This window comes from Falco biarmicus, chromosome 8 (assembly GCF_023638135.1).
Source record: "Falco biarmicus isolate bFalBia1 chromosome 8, bFalBia1.pri, whole genome shotgun sequence".
Lineage (NCBI taxonomy): Eukaryota > Metazoa > Chordata > Aves > Falconiformes > Falconidae > Falco > Falco biarmicus.
The window spans coordinates 53,098,834-53,120,230 of NC_079295.1; the positions used below are offsets into that span (position 1 = coordinate 53,098,834).

Below are 21,397 nucleotides of genomic sequence, written 5' to 3' on the forward strand. Positions count from 1 at the left end.
TGGTGATGGCCGTGCTCAGGAAGGTCAGAGCTTGAAGAGTCACCTATATTACCCTGTTATTTTAAGGTATTAGTGTCAACAGTTTGTTGGCTAAAAAAACCCAGTGTGCCAACTTCTTCCTTGTTCTTTGACCTTTGTTTAGTCCTGTGATTTATATGCTGCATAAAACTGATTCAGATTTAATTGTGTCTATAAAGTGCAACTCTTCAAGGAGGGAGGAAAATATGTATGAACTGGCCTTAGTTCTTTGGTTTAGGATGCGCTTAGGAATACCGAATTCACCTACCTGTAAAAGACTGAGAGGAAGCAATATTATTTTTTTTTCCTTTTATGCCATTTTCTGACTTGAATTTTCAAATGTAAAATTCTTGTCATCAAAAGAAAAAAATTTTGAGAGAAGAATCATCCTTCTCTACTCCTTTCCAGCTAGAAGCCTATTAGTCATCTTTGTTTAGTAACGAGCCCTCCAAGTGCCTTTTGCATCTTCCTGTTCTCCTGTTGTACAAGTATTTCTAGCACAACCAAATACGTGCCGATTTTTCTGTTCAGTCCATGGAGTTGAACAAGATTCAGTGGAGATAAATGATATCTCTTAAAAGAGATTCTGAAAATATTCAGCCATGTGATTCAGAAGGTATACAAAATGCCCTTATATTCATCAAGCTTTTATATTTTCTCCAATTTTTTTTTTTTTAGATCAGACTTCCTACTTGCTTGTACCTAGATTATATTTATGTATTTTTTGTTCATTTTGGGGTGAGTTTTGTTTTGTTTGCTGTTAGTCTTGGTTTTAGTCTTATTTGAATGTGATGCATTTATTCAAATGTGTGGGCTCTTATTTTATGGTTATACCATCCTGGCCAGTGACATAACTCCCCTAACATATTTCAAAATCCTGATAAATCCTGAAATCATTTTCATTTGAGCTTGCTTTTGGTTGAAGGCTGTTTTTCTTTCATAAATAATTTGAACTATTTGTTACATTCACTTTAAATAAAGACATATGTTTTCACTAATTTGTATCTGTGATGTCTTGTCCAGTACACAGCATTTTCTTCATTTAATTTAACCAGTTGTTAATCCAAGAGAGGAAAATCTCAGATCTTCAGTCGGCCCCTCTGAAGCTTTGCTTCAGGCTGAATGAGCTAAACTCCTTCTGCCTCTCCTTGGAGGGCAAGAGCTTCAGCCCCCTACTATCCTGGTAGCCTATATTGAGTTGCTCTTAGTGTTCAGCATGTTAAATACTCATTGGGTTTACCACTCATTCTCAATGTGTTTCCTCTTGCAGAATACTTTCTTCGAACCTGAATCTTTCCAAAACACCATCATCTGTGAAATGCCTAACAATGATCTCAATAAATTCAAAGGGTACATGTAAGTATCTGTTATCCATAAATGCATTTTGTAGCTGAACTTGAATATTTCTCTTGGAGAAAGTGGATGGAAGGAGCATATTTTGCAGAAATTGCTGGATGTCACTATTCCTGGATTCAGAAGTCAATGTAAAATGTAGACTGGAACCTGTGTTTTGATGCAAGGCAAAACCAAGGCTTGACATTGAATTTGTGGTTGTTTAATACAAATGGTTCTCAAAAGGCTTCAGCTCTTTTCAGAATTCAGACAAACTCATTTATGTTTGACCTGAGGGTTAGGCTAGGCTAGATTGTAAATCTAAATCCTTCCTAATGTTTAGAGATATTCAGCTGCATGGCTCTAGATTCTTCATATTTACGGCTACAGGGAAAAGGTAACCAGGATCTAATAAACAAATCAGATTTTCTTCTTACAGCTAGAAAAAGCAAGCAAGCCAGCAAAAATCATACCGAACCAATGTATTAGACTACTATAAAAAAGTGTTTGGTGATTTTTTTATCAGTGTAAACCTATGTATGTAAGGAAAAAGCCACATCCTCTGCTTTTTATGTTCTTTCTCCAATCGTATAATTCTGGCACAGGCATAACAGGGAAATCTATACTAGCAAATTCACCAGATCTAAGTCCATTCCCTTGCTATAAGGCAAATTTGTATAGCATGGCTCATGTCTGAAAATTCTCTTACACTCCAGTACAGGGCAGCTGTTTCCCAAGATCTCTTCATATTTCGCTGGTCCATGCTGATTCCCATCCCACACCAGAGAATGGCGGGGAATACCTGCTGCCCCACACTGAATGCATGCCCCACGTTATACAAATAATCTAACTGTACGCATGCGCCAGCATCCCTGCCCATGCCCCAGCTCTGTTAACTTTATTAGTAGCTAAACTAGGAGTTAGCATCTCTGCAAGAACGCAGTGAGAGTGTTGTACCTGGAGTAGCTGCAAGTGCCCAGATCCTCTGCCACGAGTAAACAGAGAGTTCTTGCCCATTAGCACTTATTGTGCTTAATCTGATTTTGAGAATTTCTGCCCTGTAAGAGTGATGCCTCTAATAGCAGTGCCATTTCCCCTCTACTGTGATATCTTAAAAGGGAAAATCACTGATCACTGGCTGTGGTTTCTGGCTTTGAGGACCACTGGGTATAATCTAAATTGGAGCAATCCTGCCAATTAGCCTGCTGTAATATGGCAGAAGAGCACTGAGATTATAGAAATGTAGGTGATATGTCACAAGAAAACATACACAAAAACACACCCTTAGGACCCAGGACTGAATCAAAATCTTAAAACGCCTACTGAAAGTCTCTAACAGAAATGCCTATTATCTCACCTGCTTGGTGGAATATGGAATTAGCTGCCTTTCTCTCCCTGCTTCAGGAGTAGATGCAAGATTTTGCCATTGAAAATTACCTACTACCAATGGAGTTTCTGTCTTTGGTCTGCTGGTTTTTGAGCTGTTTCGTAAACATGAAATACTTGAAGCATGTTACATTTTTTTCAAAGATCCCTTAATGAATTATTGAGGCTCTGTTGCCTTGCTGTAAAAGAGTAGCAGTGCTCTCTCTGCTAAGAAAGAACTTTATGACATCCATCTGACATGCCTGACCACAGAAGATTCTGCTCCAAGGGACGCAAGAAGGCTTCTGTTAAATAAGTTCACCAAGGCTGAATCTATATTCCCAGAAAAAAACAGGTTTCTGGCATTACTTTTTACAACTACCAGCTGTAGGTTGTTGGCACCTAAACCTTTGCACTTGCGTAGTTTGATGTCATGTAATCATGTGCAGCTGCACATAGACCAGGACTGTGCCTGGCCCTGAGATAGCACCTAACCTTGCCCTCCATTTAAGTGATACTGCAGTTTACTGGTGAATGAAATGCTAAATAGAAATTAGCAAAAGCTACATATTCTAGAAAAAAAAAGGTTTCTGATGCTGATATTTACATAACAGAACCAGATGGAGTGACAAGTGAAAAATCTCAGCTTTGGTAAAGATCTCGGGAGGAACCTACCAGAGTATATAATAAAAACTGTGAGCAAAACTAGTTTTATGCTTTCATTTTCAGAGGCAACTAATGAATTGCCTGCCTCATGGAACACTGAGCTAATAATTTCCATTAAGTTTTCATTGGTCTGTTCTGCTGTGCGATGGGACGTCTTCAGCCAGAATGAAGTGTCTTCCATCCAGCGTGAGTGAGGAAACTGTTCGAGTGAACTGAAGTGTGCAGAGACAAGAAGCCCTTTGGTGGCTTGACAGAGAGACAGGCTCCTGCAGGGTGCAGGTGTATTCATCTGAATCTCTACCAGCAGGCAAACCCTGCTTAGCTTTCTAAAATAATTTCATCTGAACGAAGTCGCATAATGTATCTTGGCTTCTGAATCTGCCAGAGAAGGTGCCAAGTGAAAGCCAAACTTGCTTTTTACTGACATCGTGAAGCACACACCATGCAAGTGGTCGTTAAAAGAGATTCTTGAACTTCTCTGTAGCTTCTTACTGGAGTCTTTATTGAAGCTGAGGGAAATACAAGGAAAACAGGGTTTTCACAGTTGCTTGATTTTAACTTGAAAGAGACATGCACACAAAAATTTATTTTAATGCTGTATTAGAACAGCAAAAGGCATTATTTATTTTCTTTCTTCTAGGGAGCAGCCAAATCATGAACGGGTTGGTTTTAACATTGAAAGCCTCTTGCTTCGTGGATGTACAATCAGAAACACTGAGGCTGCAATAGGAATTGTTATATATGCAGGTAAGATGTACTTTCTATATCTAGGTAAACATAGAATTTCTCTGTAAATATCTTTAAGTGTAGTCTAATATTGCACCACAATTTCACACTTTTTTTTAAGAACTTTTTTTTAAAGAACTGGTAGTGCATGGGAAAATGACATAACTTTTTTAAAGTAAAGGTATTACTTATCCATCTCCAAAACCAGTAAGTCCTGTGCTGGGTCTCTGGAAAGTGACACTATCCTTGTGTATGTCAAGTGTCGTGTTGTCTTTGTAATATCTTGCAAAAATATCCAGACAAGTGAAAAATTGCGAAGGTGAGTTTAACTCTCAGCTCTGCAGTTCTGATTGTAGTACTAATTCCATCTGGCATAAAATCTACATGGCTGCCCTTAGGGAGGTCTCGCGGGCTCCTCGGGGTAGAAACTGGTGCAGCTGAAGATATAACAAGCAAAAAAAAAATGAAAAAATATAAATCACAAAGCCAAGCTCTGCCAGTGCCAGCACACAGGAGGCAGTGAGAACAGCAGCTGGAGGTGACAGAAGGGGCAGCCGCAGCGCAGGTTTGTGCTGACATAGACATAGTGTGTCCATGCAACCGTGAATTTCATGCAGCAGAGACATGAACTAAGCAAGACAGTGTCAGTGCCCAGATCAAATGCAGCAGTGCCAGGTTCAGCAGTGGGTCAGTTCAGCTTTATCTCAGCATCTTTTACTGTTGGAGTGCTACCACTGTTTCTGCTCAGTGAGAAAGATTTATCAATGGCTTTTCCAGCTTTGCCCTCTTTTGCTTCAGCTAGAGTGTATCAGCCAGCCTTTTTATTTGTAGATTAAATAAAAGTAAATTTAAATACAACAATTAATCCTGTTATTGGTTATTCTTATCTTTCCTGTAGAGTCATGTCACCTGTTTTATGTCTAATCAGCAGCAAGGGGTTCAGGGCTGATCCACCCAAAAGAAAAGAGAAGTCACCATCTTTGCAAAAGTCATTTAGTTTAGATTAATCTCCACAATCCAGGTTATTATACCTGACAACTGACTGGTTTATGTCACTACCGCAGAAGTAGACTCTAAATGTCTGTAGCTCCATATGTTTCCAAAGTAGCTTTCGCTTGGTGGGTCTTTCGTTGCCTGTCCCTCTGAATACCCCATGTAAGGATGGTGCACACCAGCCAGAGGAGAGCCAGAGCCAAACTCATCACTCATTTTTTTGAAGTAACTACTATATAAAAATCTCTGTAGGGATCATTCCCTGTGGAATTGGAGTAACTTGTCTTCCCTTCTCCTATTTTTTATTGGGAGATTTTTTAGGATTAGGATTCCTATTTTTCTTCTCTTTAGTCAGTATTTCCCAGTACGTTCCTTTGCCCACCAGCACAGATCCTAATGTGGATCTCTGTAATGCTGCTTAAGCTGCTAGTAGCAAAGGTTGGAGTTTTAAAGTTGTTCTCCAGATATGGTGTCTTCAATCTGAGTAAGTCTTCAACTCAGTTTCAAACTGACATCTTATTGTTAATGTCAGCATAAAAGTTCATTTTTTTATTCTAAAATTAGACTCACTTGAGATGGTATCAGCTTAAATTCTATGGTTCTTTGAAACTGATTATAGTCTGGCTTGTAATTACGGTCTGTGACCTTTTCTGAACAATAAAGATCAGTCACATAGTAAGATGGCACACTGTCCATTTTTGTAACTTTGTTACTCCTTGAACTTTGTAATGGAAGCCTTTGTCAGGAGTACAGCCATCACTTAATGGGATTGTTAGCCTGTGCAGGTCTCGTTTGACCCAAATATGATTATACTTTTCATGGCTACCCAAAAGTTTCTGCACAAAGCAATAGCACTAATGCACAAAAACCTCCTTCCCGAGCAACAGCCAGTGTAGTTTCCTCATGGTGATAGAGACAGCAGCAAGAATTAAATGCTTATATAAAAGTACCGGAATAAAGTTCTAGAGAAGTCCATCAGCATCTAGAAATAGAGAGACTGGTAGTAGTGGGGTGGTAGATGAGGTGCTATGTTGCATAGTTTATTCCTCTTATTTCTGATATTCTATTTCTTGCGAGGGGATCTCTGTATGACAGATGCGTCCTTTTCCTGTTGGTCAGCTGAAGGGAATGATAGGCTGATATTTGGAAAGAAACCTCTTCCCATTTTCTTCCTGAAATAAATTCATCAACATTTCTTTAAGGGTTTTCTGGGAGGGATTAAAGGCTTTTGTCTTGTTTTGTTTTCAACACAAAACATTCCATTAACCCTGACATGAAAGAAAAGTGAGGAACAAGGCTCCCACAGCTGCTGGAGGACCAAGCGTGGGCAGCAGTGCCCTCCTCTGCTGCGTAGCTCGGCCGTTAGAGCGTTTGTCCACCAAAGGGAAGGCATGGGGTTTGTTCTCAGTTCTGCCTGTATGGAGCAAACATACATCTCCTGCTTCACAAGTTGTACCCTGAGTACCTGACTCTGTGGAACGAGTGAGTACTTACATAGACATGAGTTGGAAAGGAAGGAGCGCTGGTAGTATAAACTGGTCCCACTGACATAGCTCCAGGTTGTGTAAATAATTACATATTCACTGGAATAGGAAGTCAGCTCTTGGGTGAATGTCCTGAACATAAGGCTGGAGAGTAATTTTCTCTCTTGCTTTCCTCCTCAATTAATAACCTTTGATGTAAACCTGGAATGAATCCAGCAGGCATGATTGAATCACACCTAACTTTCAGCTTTTGGTTCAAATCACTCCCCTAGAGGAACCCAAAATGTAGCTTGGAAAACAGTCCCTCTCACACTCATCACGCACATACAAATGAAAACTAAATACAAGTCTGCAGGGTTTGTATTTTCAGGGAAAAGGACTGTAGAAATAAACAAAAGATTCCATTTCATATAGCAACAGATGGTATCCAGATATCCCAATTGTGGAGCCACAGTTTAGATAACATTAATAGAACAGAAAACCAATTTCTGCTTCTTGGCTTTTTACAGCACTTCTCTTTTTCCATCACAAATATACCAGCTCAATTCTAATTCAGCAAGTTTTAAGGGTTGGGGTTTCTTTATTTCTTGTCCTACCGTTTTCCTAGCACTTTACAACCACATAGCAAAAAACTTAGTAACATTAGCGTCTTTCACTGCTGGATCTGACATGTTGGAGTTTATTTAAGTTAATACATGAAATGTGTTTAGTGCCTTTTAAATAGCTGCTGAAAAATACTCAAATGTAGGTTTCACAAATCTGTATAGCACCTAATCAAGTTGCTTGTAAAATACAGAAGTAAAATATTATTGTTCTTTTTCTTTTTATTCTCACATATTCAACAGATTTGGCTGTTCAATATTTATATAAACCTTTTGATCCTCCTGAATCTGCTGTCTTTGGGAGAGTAAAATGTATATGACAGCTGCAATCTGTAACGTACTAGAGGTCTGTAAACCTCTAGATTTAGTCTCTGATCTATTCTGCTATTCAATGAAATGAGAAGATGGGCAACAACATTACTAAATTAATCTAGAGTTAAAGTAACATTAGTCATGAGCATCCTGCTCTCATTTTTTGAGAGAAATACTTTAAATTAAAAAATCAAACTACAGAATATTACATAAACATGATGATATTTGTTTGTGTTTTGCAGGTCATGAAACTAAAGCCATGCTAAATAACAATGGTCCTCGTTACAAGCGCAGCAAGATAGAGCGACAGATGAATATGGATATTTTCTTATGTGTGGGCCTCCTGTTTGTGATGTGTCTTGTTGGAGCCATAGGTATGAATCACCAACAAAAATCTTTTTCTGTTTCATTGCTTTTTTCTAAATGGTTGTTACAACTGATTTTATAGACACGAGTGAGATCAGATCTAGAGCTGAATGCTCTTGGGGTCTTTAGGCTCCTCAGCCTTTCCAATAGACAAGTTAAAATGGCAAATCTGAGCAATTCAGTTGGAAGAAAACTCATCCATGGCCATAAATATTTCAGTTAAGATCCATCTCCACTGTCGTAAAATATGTGTAAAGCAAGCAAGTGAAAGCCATAGGGTTAATGCATCATAGGGATCGGTACTTGCCAACTGAAGTCTGCTTCCTGAGTAGATGTTTGCTCCTTGTGTCTAACAACAAAGGTAAAATGATGAAGCTTTACCTTCATTTCAGTAACACCTTCCCCTAATATGTTCAGGAGCATATGTTCAGAGCTAGCCAATCTACAACCCATTAGCTGCACATGGCTAATTCATCCAGTTTACAGCCTCCACAGCTATCTTCCTTCTGAAAAGCCCCTTTACAGCAGGCTGTGAGATGGATTAATTGTTTAGGTAGGAATAGCCTGCATTTTTCTGGGATCCTTGCGAGGAAGCACACTTGAATATAGTTAACTGGGGTTAGCGGATCGATTGCTAATCTCAAAAACATCATCTTCACTGCATGTAGGCACCTGCTTGCCTTCCAGCTCTGATTGCAATCTGTCCCAGGAAGGACAGGATTAATAGGATCTCATAATCCTGAGGAAAGGGCCAAATTTTAAGCCTGCTGACTTTTGAACGGGTCACAGCTTTAAAGAGATAACAGAGGCTCCCATAAGCGCTTTGTGTTCAAAGCCCCTTTTCTTTTTAATCGGTTCCATATTGGTAATAACTTGCTTAGTGCTACTGCTCTGATTTAGTTTTGTAGTGACAAAGTCAAACCCTGTGGCCCTGTCAAGTTTTCCTGAACCCGCTCTGGAGGCATACGTTGTGACACACCAGACAGCCATCAGTGTAATACCATTAGAAATCAGGTTCATCCAGAAAAGATGAACAGTTGAACGGACTTGATTGCTTTTTTAATTTTACTGCTTCATGTTGCAGTGGGCTTTTTTGGCATAGAAACAGGATTTCAGCTTGACAGCTGAGCTCTGTGTGATGGAGAGAGGGACTTTATTTTCATTGTTCCCTGGCTGCTGTCATGTAGATTTAGAGACTTGTCTTTGTCTGGTGTGTAGGGACCCTTGAGTAATAAAGTCCTTTAATTTAAGGTTTAAAGTGGTCTCAAATGAAAAAAAATCAGCACTTAAAAAACAGTTTATCTGCTCAGGTTTAAAAAATATAAAATGTTTGTTGTCTTAAGTGAAACATAAACCAGTAACTAGCCTATTAGCTCAAAGTGTCCGGTAGCTCTACCATGAGCTACCATTTTTGCCTTGCAACCTTGCCTGAATGTAGAGTTCTAGGAAGAAATATCACTGCTGGATTGGTTATCAGGATTTTTCTTGCACCCAGTGAAAAACAGGAGTAAGAAGTGGCTTGTGGAGCATAGATGTCCTTGCTCAGATGTGATTGTGGTCTCTAGCAGCCAGAAGATATTGCTGAAATAATTTGAATTCCTTTGGCAGTATTTTAGTAGGCTGGTGTTGCAAAACAACTGCTTGCTTAACTGATGCTAATAGAAGTTTTATCAGAGCTGGACACACAGAGTGGAATAAGAGAAGGTTTTGCATCTGGAGCGATGGTGCTGTGAGGGCGGCTGAATGGTTTGTCCTAGCTGTGCGTGAAGTTTCTGATGCTGTAAATCTAGTAACGTCCTTGAGCAAAGTTTGTTTCGGTAAGGGCTGTATGAAAGGTGGTAAAGTAATCATGATGGGATGTTGTTAAGTCCTGAGGCTTTATTGTAGCAGTGCAATGATATCTACTGATACATAAGACACAGGGGAAAAAGCAGTTCGGGGGTATGACTTAATTGAAGGAATTGTAAAAATGAGCTGCCCAGGCTGAATTATAGGGGGTTTGTCAACCCTAACAAAGACAGATTGAAATCAGGAATCGTCAGGAAGTATAAGAAAGATTTCAGTTTGTCTATATAAAAGTTATAAGGTTTCTCTCTAATAGAAAGAGGAAAGGGAGTCTTCATCACTGAGGATTTTTAAAGACAGGTCATAGAGATGGAGTCCTCCAGCAGCAAGACATGGAATGAGGAAAGGTCTATGCAGACCCCAGAGCCCTGGGGGACACCTGCTGAAGGGGAGGTGAATAAAAATATCCATGACCACTTGTTTTTTACTAGCATATCAATTACATGCATGTGCTACAGAGCTCTGCATATACTTTGCAGTCTTCAATAGTTTTACAGCATTGCTTGAGGACTGTTGCTTTGGAAATGTTCTTGCTTTTTAATTATCATAGCAGTCCGTATCTGCACATTTCAGAAGCTTTGTTGATTACCTTACTGCTCAACGTATTTCAATATCATATATCATTCCTACAGGGCATGGCATTTGGACTGGAAACTTTTCAGAGCATCCGCCTTATGATGTCCCAGATGAGAACGGCAATTTTCTGTCTCCCATTCTTGGTGGTTTCTACATGTTCTTGACAATGATAATCCTGTTGCAGGTAAAAGACAAAAACCTCTATTACCTCCAAGGAAGAAGCTATTCAAAACTGAGCATAATCGCTAATGGACAATTAATATCAACTAATAGCTGTGCAGTACCTTCTTAATCCTGTTTGAAAATATTGTTAGGAGTGTGTCAAATCATCCAAGTATGAAATAATGTATCTTCTCTTTCTTTTTTTTACCCCTTTCTAACTGCAGATTTTTCTTTCGTGCTGTTGAAACCCCACAAGGATATAGATAGGAAGGGCATGTATCTTTAAATAACTCCAGAATCTCTAGCATATGCAATAAAGAGGATGTTTATATCCAAATGTCAGGTTTTTTTTTCCCTGCCTATGTCCAGAATTCCAAAATAAGAATGCCTCTTAACATCCCAGAAAAACAGTGAAACAGAAATTGTCATATTTGCCAGTGGGGAATAATAACTAGGTATGGTTCAGCTGGTTTAGGAAAGAAGCTAAATTAGAAGTAGGATGCTTGTATATCTGTGTCTGATTAAGCCTAATGGGGAGAGAATATTTTATGGGATGAGGGGAAAAAAATCACATTTACTTTTCAGATTTCTTGATGTAACTGCTGAGATTTAAGTGGACAGAATTTCTTTAATATGAATGAAACATAAAGATAACTTTCAGAGCTGCTCAGAGATTCCTTGGGGGATTATTCTTCATTACTGAAACAGAATATTTGTGCATCTTAAGAATTCATTATTATTTCAGGGCAGGGAAGCTAGTGGGTGGGAAGAGTTGCGTGCAAAGTAATTGATTGTGAAACTTTTTTACGTCAAGAGTTAGTCTGTGCTAGTGCAATCTTTCAGTTTCAGGAGGGTAAGAGCCAGCATGCTTCTTAGTTCAGAAAATATGCCTTGTATGAGCATCCTCTGAAAGACCCATCTTTGCATTTCATATTCCAGGGATTCTGTATTAAATTTGTCACTTGTTGTCTCTGTTTATCCTTTGCCATTGTGTGCAGGATTTTTTTTTCTCTCTTGAACCATTATTATTCAATCCTGCAATATGTCTCTAGGAAGGACCGTTTCTCTGGAGATCGTTAGGATACCTGTGCTAGGACGTTGCTGACAGAAGGCATTAAGGCTTGTTTCACTCCTCAATGAGAATTTAAACTCTCTTTCAGGTTTTAATCCCCATTTCTCTTTATGTGTCCATTGAGTTAGTCAAGTTGGGCCAAGTCTTCTTAATTCACAACGACATTGACCTGTATGATGAAGTGGCAGATTTGCCCATACAGTGCCGTGCCCTAAATATTACTGAAGATCTCGGACAAATCCAGTATATCTTCTCAGACAAAACTGGGACACTAACAGAAAACAAAATGGTATTCCGGCGCTGTACTGTTGATGGAATTGAGTTTTCTCATCAAGAAAATGGTGAGAGACCCTTTTCTACACTTGCTTTTCTCTCTGAGCAATTAGATGTTAATTTAAATATTACTGTTTAAATCTACCGAGCCCTCTGACTGAACGCAGAGCTTTGTGGGTTTGTCTCCACTTTGTGGGGGACTCCTGTTCCAGAGATTCAGAAAAGTGAAGGTGTTTCAAATGATTCAGAAGTCAGATGGGAAAGGTTTTCCAGTTCCCTCTGCAGGTATCTCAGGCTTTGCCCTGCGTTCAATACCCACTGAAGCGTGCAGAGAACATTTTCTCTTTTATTTCTAAATGAATGCCAGCCAACCATTTATAAGATCACAGACTGAGTTTAGATAGTAATTAAACACAGTGGGTCCAAAAGTAATTACCATAGTCTTCTGTGTGATATGAAAGGTAGAGCTACAGGTTTCTGTGAGCTGACCCGAGCTGCAGTCTCTCAGCACGGGGTGCTCCGAACCTGGTGGGCTGACTCAGGCCCATTCTTGGTCGCTACTTTCTCTCTCCACATAGTGCAAAGGATTTCATTAAGCTGGCAAGCAGCTTCCAAAAAGACGTTTGTGCTGTGTGACAGAAAGCATTAGCAAATTTGTGAATTACCATATTTCACTCCCCTGTTCCGGTCAACTGCAAAATGCAGCTAAAGAGACCGGCCATTAGCAGAAGTCCATAAAAGTGACTGATTGCTTTGAAAACACGTTTTTGTTTTCTTGCAATAATAAACATTGGAGAGTTGGAGTTGCCAGAAACTGAAGCGAATAGTGAAGTTTTTCTGGTGCTGGCTTTTGAGATGTTTTGGCTTTGGTTTGTTTCCATTTTTTAACCACCAAGGAATTCCTCCTGTGCAATGCAAAAACCAGACTAAGAGGTAAGGTTCCATGTTCTCCTTTCACAGCCAGGCGCCTGGAAACCCACAAAGAGTTGGATTTAGATGATGAGGACTTTGCAAAACTTCAACACTTCACTCTTCCTCCCATGAATATTGAGAGATCAGCCACCTATAAGCAGAGGACCATGAGACCTTTAAGGAGGTGCCAGAGTGCCAGGGCTCATTTTCAGGGGCATACAAGGAACAGATCTTTTGGCCGTCGTGACAGCAACCAGTCCCAAGTGGCATTCAGCAGCACCATTGTGAGTACGAACAGGCTGAGCTAGCACGTTTTAAGTTCTTCTTTCTGTTTTATTTTGTGATGGGAAGGCAAGAGGTGGACAGCAGAAATCCAAGCCCTGGTGAAGCTGAGAGAGAGAAGGGGGAGATGGAGCACTGGGGTCCTTGCTTGGGTGTGGGCTGCATTCGGGGGCTGCTGGGGAGGGTTTGGGGACCTGGCACCTCGAGTCAGACGGCAGCAGAAGGAGGGGGGGGGGGGGCACAACAGTGAGTTTTTGTGATGGTTGCTTGATAGGAGGAAAAGGCAATTTTGAATTTGGGGTCCAAGCATGTGTCAAAAGACAAATATTGCATTTTTCAAGGCGGGGGGGAAGCAGGACTTCTCACAGAGATAATAGAAATTAAGCTAAAAGGGCTTATCAGGTTAAGGTGTTAAATCCTGAAAGATGCTGAAGAACTTTGTCTTCCTTCAGTAGCTGGGTGGCCTCTGCATCACCTGGAGTGCTGACTTGGAGGTACATGTTCACTTCTTTGCAGTTCAAGGAAAATCTTAGGCTGCTGAATTTTAGAACTGAAACTTCCCAAAATCTGACATGACCTAATTGAAGTCAGACTGTTCTTTTCTTGAAAGTTTTTCAAGAGGTATTTCAGACAAGGCTTTTATGGACTCTAGGATAAGTCGAACATTTTCAAAATTAGAATTCTGATTGAAATTAAATGCCTGAAAAACCTTACCAAATCTTGATTTAAATATATATATATATATAAAAAATAAATACAGAGTTCTCTGAACTTTATTTTCTGCAGTTTTTCTTCTTGGCACAATTTTTGACTTGCTCACATTTTTTTGGAGGATGTAAATTTAAGTTTGTTATAAGGCCCTACTTGCTTCATTCAGTTCCTCTGTCACGTAGTGGTATCTGTCAGTACTGCTTCTGCTCTTGGAATATGTGGGTTTGGTCAGTTGTTATCCTAGTATTTTCCAGCCCAGACCTCATGGGATGTTGAGAACCTCTCCGTGGGTTCTTGAGAACCCATGGGTCATGAATTTTGAGAACGTCTTACGGGTCGTGACTTTTGAAGTGTGGAAAAGGAATTTCTTGCCAGTACATTTCCCCAGTTATGTTTTTTACTGCCAGGCCTCTTCATTTTCTTCTATAAATAAACTGCCATGTTTGTGGGTTTTTTTCCCCCACCGTAAAAGCAACATCAAACATCTCCTTTGTAGAGGAAAATTAAGCTGCCTTAGCTGCTAATAGGTATCAATATATCTGGATAAGTTGTTTAACCTGTATGACAAATATGAAGATGTAGTAAAAATGGAGACACCTAGATATTGCCCAGAGCCTGTCCGGTATGTTGATATCCTTCAAATGATGCATAGTAGTATCTTTCTTTACCAGCTAAGCCAATTCCCTATTAATAAAACTTTCTGTGTCTCTATGGCTCCCGCCCCTGGGAACTTCCATCACTTCGGATGCATTTGTACTTTGCTACAAATCTGGACCATCTTGAGTATTCCAGTCATGCAGATAGTATCATGGGCCTGAATGTGTCTCAATAGTCAAAGTTCCTTAAGAAAAATCTATCTTTGAACAATGTGTGAGAAAAGACACAATGACTGCTATCTAACTTAATTAGTTTAAGACTTGCAGGGCACTTCTGGATGAATGGCTGTGCTAAAATAGAAGCATTGAGGTATTCAGTGGCAGGCAATAATTGTTGAGCACAGTATTCTCCACAAAATTGTGAGACTACACTTCTTCAGATCAACAAAATGCAAGAGGAAGAAAAAAACCAACCTGCTTTATGTAAATGTAAAGTCCAAAGGCCAGTACCTGGCATTGTACAATTTGTTGTTATTGGCTTTTTTCTTAGTAAGAGTCACTTTTCCAAGGGTTGATGTGCCAGCCGCATGAAAACTATTTGTGAAAACTGGTAGCCTGAGGTAACAGTAAAATTGAAGAACTTTGCACTGCTGAGAAGACACAGTGGTTTTTGGGTAAGGGTTAGCACAGCATCTGCTATGAGCACCTGCATGTCGGAACTGTTGCCAAGAAAAGCATTTTAAAGTAAGGGGTTAACTTAACAGTATCCTACAAAATGTAGAGTTTAATTGGAAAGTAACTGTGCCAAACAAAAGAGAACCATTTACAAACGTCAAATTTATATGTGAATAGCTTTTAAAGGGAAATTATCTATGCAGTGATCACAAAATTTACTTGCTCTCACTCAGCCTTGCAGGAATCCATGATAAGCAGGTTGCATATGGTATTTTAAGTGCATTTCTACAGTGGTAACCGATTGTGCCTGTGAATCAGCATGTTTGAACTTTGTCTCAGTATTCTGAGCAGATCTGCAATTAGGAAGCTCTGCAGCTATAGAATGTATTTCAGCCCGCCTGTTAGGGAGAGTGTTCTCTGCTTGACAAGTTTTGATGTTTTGCTGAAATCCAAGAAGCTCTTATCAATTAACATGTTCATTTCAGTGTGTCTCTGAGATAGAGATGAGGATGATGGGGTTTTCATGGCATTTGATAAAGTTAATTAAACCGGAGCCTGCAGATCCTAGAAGAATAACTACATTTATTCCTTGCCTTTTCTGAAGTAAAAGTAAAACGGGTATGACGCAGAGCCCGACTCCTGTGGTTTTGCTCTTTCCAGTATTTTTGTCTACAGTCTTCACGGTCCATGGCAGTTTGTGGAGCCTCGTTACATACAATTTATGCACTTCATCAGAAATGATGCATCCTATGTCCACTTGCAGCTTCAAAAAAAGCAATGGCAAGGTCCATCCAGTGGGAAGGAACTTGACAAAGTCTTAAACAACTGAAAAGCAAATTCCTAGCTTATTGTCAGCAACCACACTTATTGCTGCTCTTACTAAACATAAACACAAAGCGACAGAGATCTACCTGTTAACAGTTACACTTGCAAAATTAGAGACTGAGCTGAACAGAACTGTCTGACCACAAATTCAAGCTATTCTGAAAACTTACAGTTGAGAATTGCTGCCAAGTCTACAAGTGTTTATATTGATACCATAAAAACGTGCAATGTCTGTGTACACCTTAGGGTTTATGTGGAATGGAAAGGAAAGGAGAATGGTGTAGTCATTGCTTCAGAAATCTCCTAGGATGTCTGAGAGAGAGAAACACAGTGACTGATGTATTCATTTCATAAACATTTATGAGAAATCTGGAGGTAGACAGACATCCCAGAATTACAGAAAGGTTGAGAGGGAAAGGGACCTCCAGAGGTCACCTGGTCCAACCCCCCTGCTCACCAGCAGCCAGTTGCCCAGGATCAGGTTCAGATGATTTTTTAATATCTCCAAGGATGGAAGCTTCATAGCCTCTCTGGGCAACCTGGGCCAGTGCTCGGCCACTCTCGCAGTAAGAGTTTCCTGATGTTCAGATGGAACTTCCTGTGTTTCAGTTTGTGCCTGTTGTCGCTTGTCCTGTCACTGGGCACCACTGAAAGAGCCTGGTCCATCCTTTTAGCATGTCCCTTCAGGTACTTATATAAATTTATGACATTCTCCTTCAACCTTCTCTTCTCTGAGCTGAACAGTTGTGGCGCCCTCAGCCTTCCCTCATATGAGAGATGCTCCAGTACCTTGATCATATTTGTGACCCTTTTTTGGACTCCTCCTTTGGTACCCGGAAGACCAGAACTGAGCGCAGTACTGCAGGTGTGGTCTCACCAGTGCTGAGTAGAGGGGTAGGTTCACCTCCCTTGACCTTCTGGCAATGCTTTGTCTAATGCAGCCCAAGGATACCATTAGCCCTCAGCTGCAAGGGCACGCTGCTGGCTCATGTTCAACTCAGTGTCCACCAGGACCCCCAGGTCCTTTTCTACCAAGCTGCTTTCAAGCTGGGTAGTCCTCAGCATGTATCGGTGTTTGGAGTTATTCTTCCCCGGTGCAGGACTTTGTACTTCTCCTTGTCGAACTTCATAAGGTTTCTGTCCCCCCATTTCTCCAGCTTGTTGAGGTCCCTCTGGACAGCGCCAACCCTCTGATGTGTCAGGCACTCCTCTAATGTTAAACAGGACTGGACCCAGTACTGATACTTGGGTTACACCACTTGTCACTGGCCTCCAACTAGACTTTGTGCTGCCGATCACCACCCCCTGGGTCTGGCCATTCAGCCAGTTTTCAGTCCACCTCACTGCCTGCTTACCCAGCCCGAACATCAACAGCTTGGTTATGAGGGTCTTATCGGGACGCTTTCAAAGCCCATACTGAAGTCCAGGTAGAAAATATCCACTGGTCATGGACATGTCCATATCTAAAGTATCTAATGCAACTGGAAAAAGAATGGAGTTACCTGTTCTGTCACAGCTTCTGTGGAAACAGAAACTGATTTTCATCCTGCCTGTCTTGCTCTCCAGAGAGACAGCCTTAGCCCAGCTAGAGGACACAATCTCATTTTAGAACCTCAAAGGTGTCATTGGCCAACTCACTGGTTTCTTTGTCTAACTCAGAAGGAGCCAATGCCAGTATACTTTATTATTCTGCTTCCTTATGGCTGCTGCAGCTTCTCAGAGGGAAAAATAAAATCATGTATTATAAAAAAACAGAGCTATGGTTGACAGAAGGACTTAAGGGAAATCAAAATGAGTATGAAAAATATGATAAGCAAATTTGGAACAAGACAGAGAATAAACATTTACTTTGTCTATCTTTAAGAGTTCTTATCATGACAGCACATTTCCTTCTGGATTTAATAATTCCAATAGCACTTTTCTATTATAATTTTGTGAAGATTTCAGTTATCCTACTGTCATTAGGTTTTAGTGCCATCAAGAAGAAATGCTATCAAATTAATGAAGAAATCTTAAAAACTGAATGACACTAACCATTTTATAACATCAGCATTTTCACTAACAACATTGCTAACATTGAAAAGGTGGTAAATTTAACTGATCATCATCATTAGTGCTGTTTAATTTTCTTTTTGTTTGGTTTTGTATATGTTCAGGTTGCTCAATGAGCAGACTTGTTTCTCTGAATTTTTTTGATCTCCTGAAATTCCATAAAACGTGAAAAAGTGAGAAAAAACTTTTCTGATAAATATGGATTTTTTTATTCTTTTGTTTTTAAAACTTGTCTCTGAGGCCACAATTGACGTGACAATTTTCTGTTTTTTCAGAGGAAACTTTTGAGTCCAGAAAGTTTCTGCTGCAGTGGAATATCCATTAGTGCATTGTCATTTTTGTCATGAACTAGTGTCAGATGATCTTAAAGGTCTTTTCCAACTTAAACAATTCTCTTATTCTGTGGAAAGAAATTGGGTGGGATGATGATGGATAGGAGAGGCTGAGATCCGTGTGTAATAATTTGTGGTTCATGGGATTCATTCTAATTGTGCCGGTGCATGAGGAAATTATATCAATAGTTGGGCAAATGGTGAGTGTCTAATCTTTCGTGTTTTGGCTTTATCATAATTCCCAACATAACTGTTTTGACAACTGTGTGTGCACGTGTTCCTCGTCAGAACTGTCCAGTTGAGCTGTTTGGGATTGTTACACGTACAAAGCACAGTACTGGCAGCAGACACCGGTACCCACAGGAACTGTCTGCTGCAGTGCAATATTGCGAAAGCATTTCTAAAGAACGACAGCTTTAACTTTTCAGCCTCTGAGTTTAAGAGACCTGAGAAGATAAGCAGAAAATCCAGCTTATTCTCAGTATGTATCAGTTTGCTAAAGAGAGGACCGCACCTATACTTCAAACATTTCCCCATACGTGAAATAAAAAGGCATGAAAAGGCTGAACCAGAGAAGCCAGAGCCTCGACAGCAGAGAAACTGCAAAACCTTGTTCTGTCTTCGGACTGCTGAAAAATGAGCAGTAGATTTATTTGCAATTATGAGGATGATTTAAGTACTGCTATTCACTTTAGCAAGCAGGAGTTACAATGCAACATATTCAGCTCAGCACAACAGAGCCGTGAAGGTGGATGCTTGACTTCTGCTGCATATTTAGGGAACTTAGGAGAACTGTGCCAGGTTGGAGGAGGAGAGGGCAATAGCTGAGATGAACTAGAAAGCAGCTAAATCACTCTTACAGTGCCATAAAGAATGTATTGAAATGTGTTGGCTCACAGGAAGGTGTCTTTTAAATTTGAGAGTTCTTATTAAATATTGCCCTGAATTAAATCCAAACCAGGCTTTCCTAACAAGAAATTTCCATTAAAAGTAATACTCCCATAGCCCTACATCAAATTAAATTGTAGGTAAGTGACATCGTTAAGTAGTTTGGCTTGCAAATTTAGGCTTGATTAGAAAGAGTGTGGTAGTAAAATTACAATAACATTTCAGGAACAAATGAGGTATGTATGTATTTATTTATTTATTGTAAAAACTGAGGAAGAATAGTTTGAGACAGCTTCTCTTTCTGAGTGCAGAGCAGAATGACTCGGGGAAAAAAACATGATACTGCTGTAACTAAGCCTTAAGTACAATACATTCTCTGTTGAAATAACCATCAGCTCCCACACTGAAATGGGAGAGCCCAAATCCAGTTCGATCTAAAATGCCCTTTAATTCAGTAGTCAGCAGTTTCAAAGTTGGGGGACACAGTATAGATTATTCTTGATTTCTGGTAGATCTCCAAAGAAATATAATTCTGAAATCATCTTCTGTTTCAAGATGCATCTCTTTCTAATTATCTAGTCAGGCAGCTTTTAGAAATTTCTCTTTTTTCCCTCGATTTTAAGTACAAAAGGTATTTACCTTACATAATTCTAGGTGTAAATTCAGCAAAAGGCAAGAAGTTGCTAACAAGTTGAGAGTTCTTCCTTGAGGACAAGGGTAAATGGGAATAATGCTCATGAAGTCATTTCTTTTCCAGGAAAAGGATGTGACTCCCGATAGCAGGCTGCTAAGACGAGTGAGAGAAGCTGCACTCCAGACTGAAAACCTTTCTCCGTTTATACATATGAAGACTTCCACGTCCTTTACTGACTTTTTTCTCGCCCTTGCCATCTGCAACACGGTCCTGGTCTCCACAGCTACCGAGCCAAGACAAAGGGTAATCTAAGTCTATGAGGAAAACTGATTATGCTTCCACTTAGCAACATAGAGCAGCGTTTGGTGAAACCTGAAATGGTGAAAAATAGTTTGTTTGGGAGTTCTCCTCTAGCTCTTTTACCTTTTGTGCAATATCTGCTGTTTTCCTGTCTGTGTATATCCTTTTTAAGGATATTCTAAGCTATTCTGAGAATAGCTATGGCTACCACAGTGTTTACATTTTTTTCTTTTCGAGTTTATATATACTGTAAGAAATATGTTGAACAAACTGTGTTTTCTCTGACCTCCCAGGCCATTGTCGGAACTACAAGGGGCTTGTTTCCATCTCTGGTTCAGAGGTAGAGATACAAATCAGCATCAAATTTGGGTGCCAACTTACCTATGACTCCTCTACTGAATTCCCCTACCACAGTCAAACAGGGAAAAATAAAAAATTGCTTTTCTAGTTATATTCATTTAGATACAGAAAAACACACTGAAATTTTGAAAAGTAGCTAGTAGCTCACATTTATTTATTTTTAACCATGGGTTTTCTCATATTTCCAGGTCACAATCCCACCACCAATAAAACAGTCGGGAATCACCCTGGAGAAGATTCATCAGATATTTCAACGGCTAAAATTAGCAAGCCTTAGTCAGTCTTTTTCATCATCTCAGTCTAGTTCAGACCTAGGCGCTAGCTTCAGTGCGAAGAACGCTGAGGAACATCTGGCTGCCTTGGGTTGCTGTGACAATGATGACAACTGCTGTGCCAGCAGCAGAGGCAGCGAGCTACAGGGCAAAGGCAGCACAGATACTGGGAGCGCTTCCTTGGATGAGGTTTTTCAATCTATGACTAGCAGTTCTTTGCCGACAGACTTTTGTTATGAGGCTGAGAGCCCAGACGAGGCAGCGCTTGTCTACGCTGCCCAGGCATATAGTTTTACTTTAGTGTCCCGAACTCCCGAACAGGTGACCGTACGATTGCCACAAGGCACGCTCCTGACTTTCGATATTCTCTACACTTTGGGATTTGATTCAGTGAGGAAAAGGATGTCTGTAGTGGTGAGACACCCTCTAACCAAGGAGATTGTTGTCTACACAAAAGGAGCTGACTCTGTTATAATGGACTTGCTGGAAGACTCTGCCAAAGGTAGTTAGTCATTGAGCTATTTCTGATATGTCTCCTGCAAAGAAGCGCAAGAAGTTTGCGGTGGTCTTTTCTGCACGAAATAGCATATCTAGGCATTAGAAGTATAAAAAGGAGAGTGAGTTTTCTCTAGTGTTACCCTTGCAGATCAGAACTAAGGTATTTATTTAACCTGGGTAGTGTTTAGAATACGGAATGGGCTTATTAAAATTCACTGACAGCACTAATCCATGTGGATTGTGTACCCTGCAATAATACTGTCATAAA

The 21,397-nt window shown here is 40.1% G+C and overlaps 1 protein-coding gene across 1 annotated transcript in view; it reads left to right on the forward strand.

Annotated features, from left to right (window-relative positions):
• The window catches only part of ATP10B (ATPase phospholipid transporting 10B (putative)), a 60,501-nt gene that overhangs the window by 21,072 nt on the left and 18,032 nt on the right, over positions 1–21,397 (forward strand). Inside the window, exons 5-12 of the mRNA XM_056350484.1 lie at positions 1,289–1,374; positions 4,022–4,128; positions 7,741–7,872; positions 10,342–10,469; positions 11,608–11,860; positions 12,753–12,988; positions 19,823–20,002; positions 20,548–21,133. Of these exons, the coding sequence (XP_056206459.1) occupies positions 1,289–1,374; positions 4,022–4,128; positions 7,741–7,872; positions 10,342–10,469; positions 11,608–11,860; positions 12,753–12,988; positions 19,823–20,002; positions 20,548–21,133 (1,708 nt within the window). The remainder of the gene's footprint in view (positions 1–1,288; positions 1,375–4,021; positions 4,129–7,740; positions 7,873–10,341; positions 10,470–11,607; positions 11,861–12,752; positions 12,989–19,822; positions 20,003–20,547; positions 21,134–21,397) is intronic.